The sequence below is a fragment of the Hemicordylus capensis genome, chromosome 6 (genome assembly GCF_027244095.1).
Source record: "Hemicordylus capensis ecotype Gifberg chromosome 6, rHemCap1.1.pri, whole genome shotgun sequence".
Classification (NCBI taxonomy): Eukaryota; Metazoa; Chordata; class Lepidosauria; order Squamata; family Cordylidae; genus Hemicordylus; species Hemicordylus capensis.
The window spans coordinates 119,783,224-119,799,189 of NC_069662.1; the positions used below are offsets into that span (position 1 = coordinate 119,783,224).

General features: G+C 42.9%; 1 protein-coding gene across 9 annotated transcripts in view; it reads left to right on the plus strand.

Annotated features, from left to right (window-relative positions):
* Positions 1–15,966, plus strand: part of RAPGEF5 (Rap guanine nucleotide exchange factor 5) — a 219,255-nt gene that overhangs the window by 176,112 nt on the left and 27,177 nt on the right. For all 9 annotated transcript variants that reach the window (XM_053263696.1, XM_053263693.1, XM_053263695.1 and 6 more), the window contains 5 exons: positions 779–857; positions 6,887–7,036; positions 9,137–9,234; positions 12,002–12,124; positions 13,909–14,087. In XM_053263696.1, the coding sequence (XP_053119671.1) occupies positions 779–857; positions 6,887–7,036; positions 9,137–9,234; positions 12,002–12,124; positions 13,909–14,087 (629 nt within the window). The remainder of the gene's footprint in view (positions 1–778; positions 858–6,886; positions 7,037–9,136; positions 9,235–12,001; positions 12,125–13,908; positions 14,088–15,966) is intronic.

Sequence of the window (15,966 nt, forward strand, 5' to 3'; positions counted from 1 at the left end):
CTCTTTAGTTGCAGAGATCTTTAAAAATTTTTTTTAAAAGACTGTGAGCCCTTTGGGTACAGGGAGCATTTAAAAATTTATTTATATGTATGTAAACCAGTTTGGAAACTTTGGTTGAAAAGCAGTATATAAATATTCATTATAAATCCTAATCCCAGGCCAGGTGTCATGGCAGTGGTTGCTGCTGTAATAGTCACAAGGAAAATGGCCACCAGGGAGAACCTGACAGCAGTTGACAGTTACACAGTGGGCAGGGCTTCTCCTCCATTGGGCTGTAGATGTAAAAATGGCTCCTGAGTGCTGTCTGTTCTGTCCTTGAGTTAACTCTAAGTAGCAGAAATGGTTGTGGGGATGAGTTGTTAGTTGTCCTTACTCCAGCCCAGGTGTTCTGGCTGGTGGTAGTGGTTTTTAACGTTGTGGGAGGCCCAATGTAAATAGTCTCTGGATTTGTTCGTTTGTTTGCTTGCTGTGGTCAGAAATTCACTAAATTTGACTTAAGGCTATGAGCAACTTAAAATACTACTGTGGAAGTACAGGAAGCAGAAAATAAGTCTGCACTGAAACTTATTGCACAAGCAATTTGCCGTTATTCTCAGTGTTCTTTCACTCTGTATATCTTCTGTTGTTTAAGGGGACAACTCCCAGTTTGTTTATCCAAGACAGGATTCCCCTCCCCCCCTTTTTTAACCACTCAGCAATTTGGGGCCAGATTTAACTTGACCTTTGTATTTATTGCTTTGCAGTCATTATTCAATGTTTTTCTTTCATTCCCTTATAGCATAAAGCCATTTTACATCAGTTCAGTCTCAAGGAGAACTGGCTCCAGAATAGAGGAACTATGAATGAAACAGAGGAGGGTAAGTAGGAAACAAAAGAAAGAGAGTTAATGTTTGCATGCAGCATTAACATTTCTACATAAATGTTGTAATTAAAGAAGCAACAAAGTCATGGTAAAAGGCGGTAGCACTATAGTATGAACTGATAAACTTCTGATAAAGCAAAAGTACATTTGTCTTTTCCTGTATGTGGTGCTTTTCTTAGCAAAATATAATGGATAGTTTTTCAATGTGGTCTCTGTGCTTTACACGATTGGGCTTTGTGCCTGCGCAGAGGCCTTGTTGGAATTTTCCAAGCTAGTTTCTCTCTTAGATAGGTGGTAGCTCCTTCCCTTCCTGTGGTCACATCTTCCCTCCTTCAGTCTTTCTTCGTCCATTGACAGAACGACAGCATTTGCTCCGAGTTGCTCCGAGCTAGAATACAAAAATATATTAAAAAATATCTTTTCTTACTCCTTATTATCTCTGTCTTTCTTTTATAATTTGTTCTTCTCTCTTTCAATTAGTGTCTTGTTTTTACCCTCGTGGTCCCTGCCCCCCTTTGCGGTCGGCGTTATTAGGTTCATTTGGCCGCTTATGGCCAGCAAGACTACTTCTAAGTTTTGTGCCCATTGCAGGGCGAAGTTTCCCTCCACCGACAGACACAATCTTTGTCTTTTTACCTCAGCGAGGCACACAAGGTGGAAGCTACTCTTCAAGAGGAGCTTCAATATGAAGATGAAATGCCGCTAGAAGACAAGTATTTTGAGATTGAATTTGACAGAATTTACCCCAGATGTCAACAGACTACTTTGCCAAGGTCCTATACAACACACCATTCGCAAGAAGACACTCGTCACATTGACCTTTATTATGCCAATTGGGACAAACATCCGGCCTACCGATCTTACAACACCTTGGCCTCATATCCTAGGGAGTCAAACCCTTATGCCCCTGCTTCTTCGTGCTACACCTCGGGAGAACAACCCTGTCTATCTTCCCATTCCCTGCTTCACCAGTGGGACTGCTATCAACCCAGGTACAGGTCTTGTTCCCCCCTGCGCAGCATCTCTAGATCTCCACACACTGATCCAGGCAGGCCATGCCTCCACCTGTAGTGCCGAAAGCTACAGGTAGCTTCACCTGTAGCACCACCTAAACAACAAAAAGGACAGACCTCAAAATTTGCCTACTAAGACAGATCCACCTCCAACCAGGAACCCTCTTCTCAGAATCTACCACATAGGGACATAGGTTCCTCTCACTCAGGTCACTCCATCACACACAACCCCACAAGATCCTCTGGAATCCCCACAGTACCAAAGTGCTGAGCAAACTTCTGACCTTGTCCCAGATGCGGAAAGTGATATCCAATCCAGAGGCTCCTCCCCCTCTGATCTGCTAACAGACCCCAAACCCAGATCACCTTCTGAAGATTATAAACTTCATGCAGAGTACATTCCTTGCATGGCATCATCATTAGGCATACCTCTCACCCAACAAAGCAAGGCCGAGCCAGACCCTCTCTTTGTTCTCATTGAGGAAGACACACGAGCTCCTGTCTCCCTCCCTGTGAACTCAGTCCTTATGGATATTGCCAAAACCTGCTGGGCCTAGACATCCTCATTGCCTCAACCCACTAAATGTCTGGAAACCTTCTACAGGATCCACACAGATAATGATCAAGCAGCAACCTTCATACAACTTTACCCCATACCCAATTCAGTCGTTATAGAGTCCTCTATTCCCCAAAACAGATCACATTCCAACTCTACACCTCCAGACAAGGAGGGCAGGAAATTAGACTCCTTCAGCCAATGCCTTTATTCCATCTCGGCTCTGCACTTCAAACTATCCAATTACCAGTCATACAACGCCCCTTATAACCACTTCCTATGGGAACGTCTAGTGCCCTTCTTGGACCATCTTCCACCAGATAAGAAAGGCCCTGCCAAGACTTTCCTTAAGGAAGCAACCCAATTAGGTAAACAAGAACTTTATTCTGCCAGACACTCAGCTGAGTGTGCCTCCAAGATCATCCACACCCCCATCCAACTACCCAGTCACTACCAATGCGACCCCATCCTCCTGGCAGAGGTTGCTTCATTACTAGACAAACAGGCAATAGAACCGGTTCTCAATCCACTCCCCATACTTCACTGTTCCCAAACACAATGAGGGCCTCCACCCCATCATAGACATTTGACAATTAAACCATTGTATTACTTAGAGACGTTTCTGGATAATCACTATCACCACCATCCTGACACTTCTGCAGAAGGCCACATGATTCATCTCACTGACCTCAAAGACGCATACTACGACATCACCATCTGCTCTGAACACAGGTGCTACCTACGCTTGAAAATAGGCAACACCACATGCCAATATTGGGCCCTCCCTTTCGGCCTCACGTCGGCCCCAAGAGTGTTTACCAAATGCATGGCCCCAGTGGTGGCCTTCCTACAGAAGCAAGATATCCAGGTCTTCCTGTTTCTGGACGACTGGCTCCTGATGGCGGATACCCCTCAGTCGATTCTCCATTCTCTCACCACCACAGTTACACTCCTAAATGATCTGGAACTCCAGATCAACTATGACAAATCCAAACTAACATCCACCAGATGCATTGAATTCTTAGGCCTAGTCTTCCACTCCCCACAGGCAAAACTCTACTTACCAGAATGCAGAATACATACCCTTATTTCCCTGGCGTCTCATGTAGCAAATCAGTGCCGCCACAGGGCCCGGGTCATCCAGCATCTTCTAGGCTACATGGCCTCGACGACACACACACTTCCTCATGCCAGACTCTGCTCCAGAATTGTACAGAACTGGTTCCTTTGCTGCTTCCACCCACATACAGACCTTCAGTCTCACTGGTTCAGTGTACCCAGCACAATCCACCAGTCACTTCATTGGTGGACAGATGAACACAATCTTTCAGTGGGAGCTCCTTTTTACTGCCCACAACCACATCACGTTCTCGCCATGGACATTACTAGCCATCTTCAAGGCACTCAAGGGCTTCCTTCCCCTCCTCCAACATTCTGTAGACACCATTCAGACAGACAACACTATGGCCAGGGCAACAGACAAAGTGGCACCACTTCCACCAATCTCCAGAACTTGTCTCTCAACCTCTGGTCATGGTGTAGCAAACAGTCCATCACTCTGGTCATGGTAGGCATCCAGTAGTCAAGCAGATTCCCTCAGCAGAGCAGGACTGGACTCACACGAATGGCAACTGGACAGGAACCTCGTTCTGTCTCTTTTCAGTCAATGGTTTCACCTGGAAATAGACCTGATCACATCACACCTGAACAACCAATGCCCCCTCTACTGCTCCAGGCCGAGCAAGGGGCTCTACTCGCTGGGCGATGCTTTTGCAACCTCGTGGATGGGGTGGACAGCCTGCCCTACCTATTTCCTCAGATTCCCCTGCTACCCAGAGTACTTCAGAAAATTCAGCAGGACCAAGTAAAGTGCATCCTTATAGCCCCTTGGTGGCCCAGGAGACCCTGATTTTCCCTTCTCCTATACCTCGTGACAGATAATCACTACAAACTACCAATATATACTCACCTTCTCTCCCAGCACTCCGGACAACTCCTCCACCTGGATCTCCACAGGTTGTACTTCACTGCATGGTAGATACGACCCTCTTCCCACAGCCTCTACAGCAAATGTTGTCCGTGTCCAAGAAACCTGCAACATTAAAGTCTTATCAGCATAAATGGACGCGTTTTCTTACCTTTCTCCACTCGCACAACATTGCTCCACAACAGTTGCCAATGGAGCACGTTTGTACTTACCTTCTTTCTTTAAAAGAATCCAGTCTTAAACTATCTCCCCTAAGAGTTCACCTGGCGGCCACTATGGCACATTCATCACCCAGACCTACATCCTCCTTCAAGGAACCTATCGTTAAGAACTTTCTCAAGGGCCTGGCCCACCTATAACCAGCCCACCCATCATGGCCCCTGCTTGGGACTTCTCTCTAGTGCTTGCCTGCCTCATGCAAGATCCCTTCGAACAGATGCAGACTATTTCGTTGGATCTCTTCTCCTGCAAGGTGGCATTCCTCATAGCCATTACATCCACCAGGAGAGTAAGTGAGTTAAGAGCGTGCCTTACCTAATCTTCCACAAGGACACCCTGACATCACCTTCCTTCCCAAAGTTGTCTCTTCCTTTCACCGGTCCCAGCCACTCACCTTGCCTGTTTTCTTCCCTAACCCCTCGGATGATGTGCAATACAGTCTACATACCCTGGATGTCCATAGAGCTTCCACGGAACGTTCTTCTCAGTCGCTTTTCGTCAGACATACTGAACCAAACAAAGGCAAGGTGGCATTGTCGCAGACCATCTCCAGATGGGTGGTCAAAACTATAATGTCATCCTACCAACTAGCCAAGAAAGAGAGACCTTCCTTTATCAAGGCGCATTCTACCAGAGCGGTGACAACCTCAGTGGCCTTTGATAGGTCTATCCCACTTGATGTTATCTGTCAGGCCACTACTTGGTCATCTCCTCACTCTTTGATTCAGCATTATGCCCTTGATATCTGTTCTAGAAGGGATACGACCTTTGGCATGGCCATCCTACAGTCGCTCTTTGCTTGACTCCCATCTCCAGGTAAGATTCTCACTGGGTGCAGCTTGCTATGCACCCAGTTGTTTAAAGCACAGAGACCACGTCGAAGAACTTCAGGTTACTTACCTGTAACTTGGATTCTTTTAGTGTTCATCTGTGCTCTTACACGCGCACCCAATCTCCCCTCTATAGTTCTCTAGGTTAATGGACTCAGGGACTGAAGGAGGAAGGACATGTGCCCACAGGAATGGGAGGAGCTACTGCCTATCTAAGAGATAAACTAGCTTAAACAATCCCGATGAGGTCCTTGTGCAGGTGCAAAGCCCAATTGTGGAAGAGCACAGATGACCACTAGAAGAACCCGTTACAGGTAAGCAACCTGACGTATCCAAAGTACTGTGAATTCAAGGAATGGAACTAGACTTCCAGTTTTCCTCCAAACCACTGCAACTCCAGAACCCCTGTAAAGTTGCTTCTGAGAGTTGGAGGACTCTCAGGAATGATGTAGGATATGATGCAGGGACAGGGAGGAATGTTCAGAAACTGGGAGAGAACTCTTCTATAAGAGTTTTTGTGCTATGTTCACAGTAGGGATGTTCATGGAACTGGTTCTGTGCACTTCCAGGACAGCGGGGGGGGGGTCGCTTTAAGGGGTAGGGAAGGCACTGCCTATCTGCCAGCCCCGCCCCGATGCTTTCCCCCGCCAGCGCTCTTCCAAAAAGCGGGTACATGGGGCTACAGAGTACTTTGCAGCCCAGAGAAGCATTGCCATACAAATGGCTGACATGCATGTGCACCATTCTCTCCTGCAGCAGGATAACCTACCACTATTCTGTGTACCCCTATGGGGCTTTCTTTTTAAAAAATTAAAATGTGATTGTGTACTGCGACCTGTTCTGCTCTCATGCTAATGTGCAGGCTGGCCCTTTTAAAGAGGGGGAGAATGTGGAGCAGCAGCAATAGTGATAGCAGGAGCTATCTTTATGGGAGAAGTGTGGACAGCTATAATTCCAGGCACTCTAGGGTTAGGGAGGAGTGTGGCTGGGTGATGCTTCTCCATCCAGCTGCTGTAGCAAGTGTTATAAGGGAAGAGGGATGGATACATGGCAGTTTGCTATGCAACTGCCATGATGGGTGCTCCAGCAGTTAATGGGAGAAGTTTTTCTAGCATCCCTATCTTTCCTAAACAGGGCTAGCACTAATATAGTGCCAGCCAAAAAAATCTCACTGTTTGCTCTAGTTTGGAAGCATCTGTCAGTGCTGTATCTTTTACTCTGTCCTCACATTTTTCTAGGAAGAGGGAAATGTGCCTGTAGGTCAGCGTATAGCAGCTGTGGCTTCTGCTGTCCAAGAATGACTGTCAGATCAGATGTTAACCAAAGCATTTCTATAATTCAATCTGTGAAGATTTTCTCGCCTTTAGTAAAATTCATCTTTGTCTATTGATGGATTTTTTTCTCTTTCTCTCTATGCAGTTTTTTGTCGTGTGTATATAACAGAACATTCTTATGTCAGCGTAAAAACTAAAGTATCCACTTTAGCTCAGGAGATCTTGAAAATTGTAGCAGAAAAACTCCAGCATTCGCAGGAAGACCTGGCTCTGGTGGCCGTTTCATTCTCTGGGGGTAAATTATTTTCAGCTATCAGTATACCCAGTTTTCTTTCTCTCTCTGTGTCTTATCTATAAAGAGAGGATTGACATTTTCTAGTGCAAAGATAGGGCTGTTCCCCTATGGGTCCACAGCTGGATGACCATAGTTACAATAAGGAGCTGCTTAGCAGAGAGGAGTTTCCATGACAACTGCTAATTCTTTGGTGCTGTTGGATAATGCATTTCCACATCAGGTCTGGATTGCAAAGGACTCTTCATGTTCAGAAACATGTTATATGGTTTGCTACTAGAAATAATTCTTTTCGTTCATAATTCAAATTAACTCAATAGGGCACTGAAGTCAGGGTACCTGTGAAAGCGATTGGTCCTCTTTTGGACTGAAAACAGCTAAGGTATATATTTTTATGTATTGAGGGCAGGATGAAGAAGAACATATTAATGCCTCTAAGAAAGTTCAAACAATGCTTTCTTCATTTAAAAAAAAGACTCTTATTTTAGGGTCCACGTGCTATATTAGATAGGAGTTTTAATCTTTAATTTTTAAAATCCAAGGCTTATTACCTGTCTCTTTGAAATAAAATTACACAGCCTACAGACTGCTGTTCTTGATCTGTCTGACCTGTCTGGCCTCAGTATTTACCGCAAGATCTTAGGGCCTCTGGAAAGCTGCTTTGTTTATTGCATTCTAATGTTATTTGAGGAAAACAACAAAGGAAAAGGTTTAAACATAGATGTGATGGAATCTGTCAAAGGCTACTGAGTGAATTTATGTAGAGTGTAGATTCAGAGCTCCTCCTTTGAAGTAGGGAGAGTGTGCGTGCCTGGCACATGTCAACCTCTGTTTTAACATGTAATCAAAGCCAACTTAAAAGGTGTACTTTCATTTTGCTATATGTAAAACTTCGGAATATGGGTGTGAATTCTACTTCTGTGCCCCTGCATAACTATACAGACTGCAATCCACTAGAAAGACACACTCTACTGAAATGAATTGGACAAGAGCTGCCATACCTATTTCAGCAAATATGTACTTCTCCAAACAGACTTAGTTGATTTGTATTCTTAATTTTCAAGCCTATATATTTTAGCAGTTCCACAACATTTTGGCCGAGTAATATTTGAATGATTCAGAAATAAGTCCTCTTTTATGTGTGAAAGCAATATGCAAAAATAATATTGACCCTGCCAACCTTTAAAACCTTCTGACCTGTTCTACATCAAAAATATTTTCTAGCATTCTAATTGTAGTTTTACAGTTTTGTTTGCAGTTTCTAAACATTTGTGGCCATGACTGACATCCTGACTAACAAAGTGCTTGCGTAATGAACGAACTTTATTCATCAGTCAAAAACAGGAATTTGCAGAATTGTGCTATAGTGCTGTTGTACAAACGTTCTTTTTGAAACAGATGAGGTGTGCCATGAATCAATTGTTGAACCACTAGTCAGGAATGCAACAGCTTTATGCTAGCACACATCTTTCCACAAGTGTTTTATTAGCCCATGATTTTAAACCATCTTCTGTAGATGTATATTGTTGCATGTACCTGCCCTAGTTTTGCCTGAATTTGTTGGTTGCACACAACATATACATGGAAGGGGACCTGGTTGTGTCTACTGTGTTGTGGATTTCTTTACCCTTTCTCTAGTGCTGAGAGCGGCTCTACCCCTTGTTCCAGTACAGTAGCAGCCTTTATCACTAGTACACCCACTCTGGGACCATGCTCCTACCCCTTCCAGAAGCAATACACAAGAAACATTTCTAGATGGGAGGGAAAGCAACCTTGTCCACCTAGAATTACTTGTGCTGACCAAAAAGTGTCATAAAAGTTGTTAGGGGCAAGTAGGATGCACCTAGGGAGCTTGCTTCCTGTAGAGTGCTATAATAGCTATTGCATCGACAAATGGTTGATATCTAGTGGTACCCATCAGTGGAAAGTGAAATAAATAAAATTGAACAGATAAAGTTTTAGACAGTCTTTTTGGTTTCAGAAATTAGGAAATGAGAGAGAGAGAGAGAGAGAGAGAGAGCGCTGCTGTAGAGAAAGTGGATTTGCTTTGCACCCAAAAAAATGTGCTTATGTTTTGGATATTTTGTTTTTTCTCTATTAAAGAAAAACATGAATTACAACCAAATGACTTGGCAATCTCCAAATCCCTTGAGTCTTCCGCTCGTATGTTTGTATTCCGAAAAGATCTGACGGATACTCTGGTAAGACTTCAGAGTTACTAATAATCCACTTTGTTCAGAAAGCTTAGTGGCCAAGAGTTTCTAAAATTATACAGTGTAAACTATTTTGTTTTCTGATGTAAAGATTATGATCAGTTTAATTTCATTTGCTAGTTCCCCCCCCCCTATAAAACGCATGTCTCTGTTCATGTTTATTATTACACATCAGTTTTTACACTGAAATTTTAAAATCACAATTGAATCATTTAGACTCTTATCTCAGTAACATTTTCATATAACTTTCACACAATAAACCCATAAATATTTAAGATGTAGTCAAGTCAAGTCAAGTTTTATTTACGGTCCTAGACCAAACAAATTTAAGGTGTAATTTTACTGAATTTTTACATAGAAATGTTTGGAGGGAATGGGTGTGTGTATGTGTGTACTTACCTGTAATTTTGAATGAACCTGGCTACTGTGTTAACAAGGTCTGCAGGAGACATGTCAGCTATCACCCTCCATAACTATGTTTTGGCTCAAATGAGGCTTTAGTTTAGGAAGTACACTGAAGTGCCCCCCAAATGGCAAAGCGTACAGAACTACTATATTGGTTATATTAATGAAATATTAATATGTATTATTAATATTGTGTATGTATATTCCTTTAAGACAAATCCATTCATTCAAATGGAAATTGGCTTTTCTCATAGGAAGAAGTGGATATTAATGCGAATCACTGCAATAATGCAAACTGCAAAGCCATTTTGATTATTTATGCCTTTTCTAGTAGGGAGTGTCACTATGTAAACCTTTCACATAGCAATTGACAGTAACCCTAGTTTAATTTCCTTTGCAAAAAAATGACTGTACTTAAAAAGGGCAAAAATAGTGGCAATCTGAACTTTCAGTAATGGTGCATCTGATTTAAAGCTGCAGTTCTATGCGTGCTTACATGCATAGAGTGTGATTGAATTCAGTGACTGACATTCCGTGCAGAATAACATGGGCGGTTCTCAACGATCTGCACTGCTGCACATGTCACCTGCAGTGTTTCCAACAGCAGTCTTGTGCTAATATGCGGAATGGCACTATGGCCATTGGAAATAATGAGCATTGTTTTTTATTTCCGCAGCATCGCAAGCAGTTGAGAATCACCCACATTACTCTGCACAGAATGTTAGCTAGTAAGATGTCCCCTGGTGGCGCAGTGGTAAAGAGCCCCTGGTGGCGCAGTGGTAAAACTGCCGCCCTGTAACCAGAAGGTTACAAGTTCAATCCTGACCAGGGGCTCAAGGTTGACTCAGCCTTCCATCCTTCCGAGGTCGGTAAAATGAGTACCCAGAATGTTGGGGGCAATATGCTAAATCATTGTAAACCGCTTAGAGAGCTTTGGCTATAGAGCGGTATATAAATGTAAGTGCTATTGCTATTGCTATTGCTATGTACTTCTGATGCATAGGATCAAGTTGTAATTTTTTAAATTTTTGTTTAAATAGTTCATTTATACAAAAGACTAAGAAGTTCTCAATCTTCAATAAAATCAAGCAAAATAGATAATTGTTGAAAATCTAAAGTGGACAATGTGAAGGAACCTTTTTTCATATGTGGTGGTCATGTGGGAAGGCAAAGGCCTTTTGGGATATGATATATAATGAGTTAAAGAAAAAATTTTAAATGACATTTCCTAAGAGGCCAGGAGAATTCTCCAGACGAAATTTAACATTTTTTATGTATGCAACCACGGTGGCTAGAATAGTATATGCGCAGAAATGGAAAGATAATAAAATGCCCTCAAAAGAAGATTGGTTGATAAAAATTTTGGAATATGCTGAGATGGCAAAACTTACAGCACTCATAAGGGATGAAAACTTGGAATGTTTCAAAGAAGATTGAGAGCCATTCTTACTTTAACTTAAGGAACTATTTTTCCAATATGGACCTTTCAGCAGGGTTTGAAATTTAGTAACAGCAGCAGGTTGGGTAGGGGAAAATCAAGTTTGTAATGTGGAGTATATGTGTTTTGAATTATTATAGCAATGGTAGATTTGTATAGCTAATATGAACCGTGCAGACTGGTAAGCGGAAGGTCAATATTTACTTAATGAAATGTAATTGGACTGTTAAGATATTGTAAAAACCAATAAAATTTTAAAATGCAAAAAAAGAGAAAAGAAAATCTAAAGTAGTTAGGCCTATGTTGCAGTATGTCAAGAAATTTTGTGTATTTGTCATCACAATTTTACTCTTCTACATCTGTTTTTTCATATCTGCTTCTTTATATCACACACTGTTTTCCAAGTGTGTTTAGAATCAGCCATCGGCCATTATAGAATTGACAGTAATATGCAATTCATAAATGTGAATTCTAAATGGAATTCATAAGGTAAGACGCAAAGGTAAAGGCATGTTGCATACACGTATTGTAAAGCTGGCACGTTTGTTTGTTTAGATCTCAGCAAAACATTTCTCTTTTACTTGCAATACAAAACCAATTTATATATGAATTCAGGTGATAGGCCAAACTCATTTGTGATTTCGGTTTCACTATAGTATTTATCTTTTCAGTCAGATGGTTATGTAGTCTTTCTTTCTCCCTAGTTAATTCTTAAAGAAGTAAGTTTGCCTAATGTAATACCAAAGCATTGATCTCCTTGTTATCGAAAGCTGTTTCAGTCTTAGAGGCCATAATTCTTTCAAGTCAAGCAATTTAGAGAACATAGGTGTACTAAATAAAGATAATTGTATGGTCAGGTTTTCAATTATGTATGCTTGTTCAGGAAATATTTCCATATGTCTGTTGATTTAGAACCCTTTTGCTGAAAATGAGGAAACTCAGCAGCGGTCTGTGAGAATTCTGGGAATTAACACTTGGGACCTCGCTTTGGAATTAACAAACTTTGATTGGAATCTTTTCAACTTGATTCATGAGGTAAGATGCAAAGGTAAACTGCAATCCAGTGCTCAGTAGTGTTGTTGAATTTGGACAGATTTAAGTTTGGTGCTTATGAGATACTGATATACTTTGGTGCTGATATTCTTCTTCGTATCCCTGGTACATGTACACTGCGATCTATGAGCAGGATACAACAGACTAGGTTCTCGCTCAAAAACTAAACTTGTGTCAAAGGTTGCACCAGAATTTACCCTTTGAGAAAGTGATGAAATGCATTCTGTGGCATGTGGAGATAGTTCTTGTTGCCAACCTAAGAAATACATTTATTTGTAATGTTGAAGGAAGAGAAAAACATATTTCATCAAGCTCCATAAAACAAATTCATTAGACTGAAACCTAGCCACAATTAATGGATGCCAAGCCAGACACAAACTATCTGTACATTTTTCATAGCCATGACCCGAAGAGTAATTGCTGAAAATTTCACAAGATTACTTGCAGCTTTGAACTCTTTCTGAACTGCTTGAGGTTTGTTCATAAATTATTAAAAGTTGTCTGACTAAGTATCATTAGGCTTCAGATTTAGGGGTGTGCAATTCGGGTTTTCGGGTGATTCGGCTCAGACCCAAACCGAATCACCCCTGTTCTGTTTTGTGCCCGAATCTGGGTCACCCGAATCACCCTTGATTCGGTTCGGATTCGGATTTAATCCGAATCGATTCGGGGGGTAAAAAGGGGCCCAGGGGCAAAATTTTGGGGTGGGGTGGTAGTGCCCAATGGGTAGAGTCAGAAGTTTTTTCTGAGGTGTGAATTCTCATTGTATCATAGCAAATGAGATTTTTTTCAATTAAACAACTCTCATGACCCCACTTTCACTTTTTCACACTTTCCTTTACTATGAATAATATGAGGAAGTAAACAATTTAGCACACTTCACCTTATGAAGACAAACCTCATAAAAATAAATTCACCAAAATTCACCCCCTGCCCAATCACTCTTAAATTGGGGATGGGTGGTAGCCTCCACCCATTAGACACTATCTACCAGCCCACCCCACTCCTTTGGGGCAGATCCACTTTCTGCCCCCAATCTGCCCCAAAGACACCCAAACTTCAAAAATTCTCAAAAAATCAGCGCTCTGCCCAATCCCCCTGAAATTGGGGTGGTAGCCTCCACCCATTAGGCACTACCACCCCACCCCACTTTTTTGGGGCAGATCCACTTTCTGCCCCCAAACTGCCCCAAAGTCACTAAAACTTCAAAAATTCTCAAAAAATCAGCCCTTTGTCCAAACCCCCTGAAATTGGTGTGGTAGCCTCCACCCATTAGGCACTACCACCCCACCCCACTATTCTGCCCCAGGCCCCACTTTCTGCCCCAATATGCCCCAATCTGCCCCAAAGACATGAAATTTTCAGAAATTTACCAAAAATCAGCCCTTTGCCCAATCCCCCTGAAATTGGGGTGGTAGCCTGCACCCATTAGGCACTACCACCCCACCCCACTCCTTTTGCCCAGATCCCATGCTATGCCCCCAAACTGCCCCAAAGTCACTAAAACTTTAAAAAATCGCCAAAAATCAGCCATGAACCGAATCACCCGAATTTTTCGGGTCTGAAATTCGGGTGATTCGGCTCGTGCCCGAAAAATATCGGGGGACATCGGGGGTGATTCGGTTCGGCCCCGAATCACCCGAAATTGTTCATTTCGGGCACAGATCGTTCTGTGCCCGAAATTTTTTGCACATCCCTATTCAGATTATTTAAATTCCGATTTCCTTTTTTTAAAAAGCCTAATTATTCTTTTAACTGTCTTACAGCAAGAGCTGATATACTTCACCTTCAGCAGACAAGGCAGTGGAGAAAACACTGTGAATCTTAGCCTTCTGCTTCAAAGATGCAATGAAGTTCAACTCTGGGTTGCCACAGAAATACTCCTCTGCAATCAACTGTGTAAACGTGTTCAGCTAGTAAAAAAGTTCATTAAAATTGCTGCTCAGTAAGTTACAGTGTGACTATTGAATGGAATTGCTCTCTGGAATATATTCAATCTTTTACAATTGCTGTGCTATGCATTTTTATTAGAACAGTGGTTCCCAAACTGGGAGCCTCCAGATATTTCTGAACTACAGCTCCGATCATCTCCAGCCACAATAAATTGTACTTGGGCAGATGGGAGTTGTAGTTCAGCAACATCTGGAGGCTCCCAGTTTGAGAATCACTGTGTTAGTATATTCTGATGGACATATAAACGATACATGAGACAAACACAGTCATTTATGTTGTCTAAACAGGATCCCTGTCCAAATGTCTAACCGTGTTGAATGTGTGTGCCTTCATTTGGGGACCAGGGATAGACTGGGACTTCTATTGATGTACCGATCGCCCCGCTGCCCGATGGTGTCCCTAACTGAGCTGACAGACTTGGTCTCAGGCTTGGCGTTGGAGTCTCCCAGGCTTGTGGTGCTGGGGGACTTCAATGTTCACTTTGGGACCAATTTGTCCGGGGCGGCTCAGGAGTTCATAGCAGCCATGATGACTATGATCCTATCCTAGATGGTCTTGGGACCAATGCATATTGTTGGTCACACGCTTGATCTGGTCTTTCACTCTGAACAGGGTGGTGTTCTGTGGTTGGGGACTCCTGTTATTTCTCCTTTGCCATAGATGGACCACCATCTGGTTAAGGTTGGACTCACAACCACATCCCACCTCCACAGGGGTGGGGGTCCCATTAGGATGGTCTGCCTGAGAAGTTTACTGGATCCAAAAGGATTCCAAGAAGCTTTGGAGGGATCTAGTGTTGGCTCTGCTGGTGACTCTTACGACACTCTGGTGGAGAACTGGAATAATCAACTCACCAGGGCAGTGGACACGATCGATCCTAAGTGTCCTCTCCGACCTGCTTCGAAACTGGCCCCTTGGTATACAGAAGAACTAAGGGGCTGAAGCAGCGAGGTAGACGAGTAGAGCGCAAGTGGAGGAAGACTCATCTAGAATCCAACAGATTATTACATAGAGGGCATTTGACGATCTATGCTCAGGCAATACGTGTGGCAAAGAAGCAATTCTTTTCCTCTCGTATCGCTTCCACAAATTCACATCCAGTGGATCTGTTTAGGGTCATGAAGGGGCTAATGTGCACCCCTTCCCCCTTGAATCAGTACTTAGAACCAATAATTACTCACTGTGTGATGTTTTTAATGAGTTCTTTGTAGACAAAATCTCTTGCATTTGGGCCGACTTGGATTCAAACTCCACAATTGTTACAGAGTCTGAAGTCAAGGTGTCCAACAGCTCCACTTATGTGATAACCCTGGATCAATTTCAGGTTGTGACAGTTTCAGTGTTTGAGGATGTGGACAAGCTGCTTGGAATGGTGCGGCCTACCACCTGCCCTCTTGATCTTTGCCCAACATGGCTTATACTGTCTGGCAGGGAGGCTGTTGTAGATGGCCTGGTAGAGATTATAAATGCTTCTCTGAGCATTAGACCACTTCTGAAGAAACCTGCCTTGGATCCCTCAGAGTTAAATAATTACAGGCCTGTCTCCAACCTTCCATGGTTGGTCAAGGTGATTGAGAAGGTGGTGGCCTCCCAGCTCCAGGAGGTCTTGGAGGAAACCGAATATCTAGACCCATTTCAGACTGGCTTTCGGGCAGGCTATTGGGTGGAGACTGCCTTGGTTGGCCTGATGGATGATCTCCAATTGGGAATTGACAGAGAATGTGTGACTCTGTTGGTCCTTTTGGATCTCCATCAGCTTTCAATACCATTGACCATAGTATCCTTCCGGAACATCTGAGGGGATTGGGGGTGGGAGGCACTGCTTTGCAGTGGTTCTGCTCCTACCTCACGGGCAGATTCCAGATGGTTTC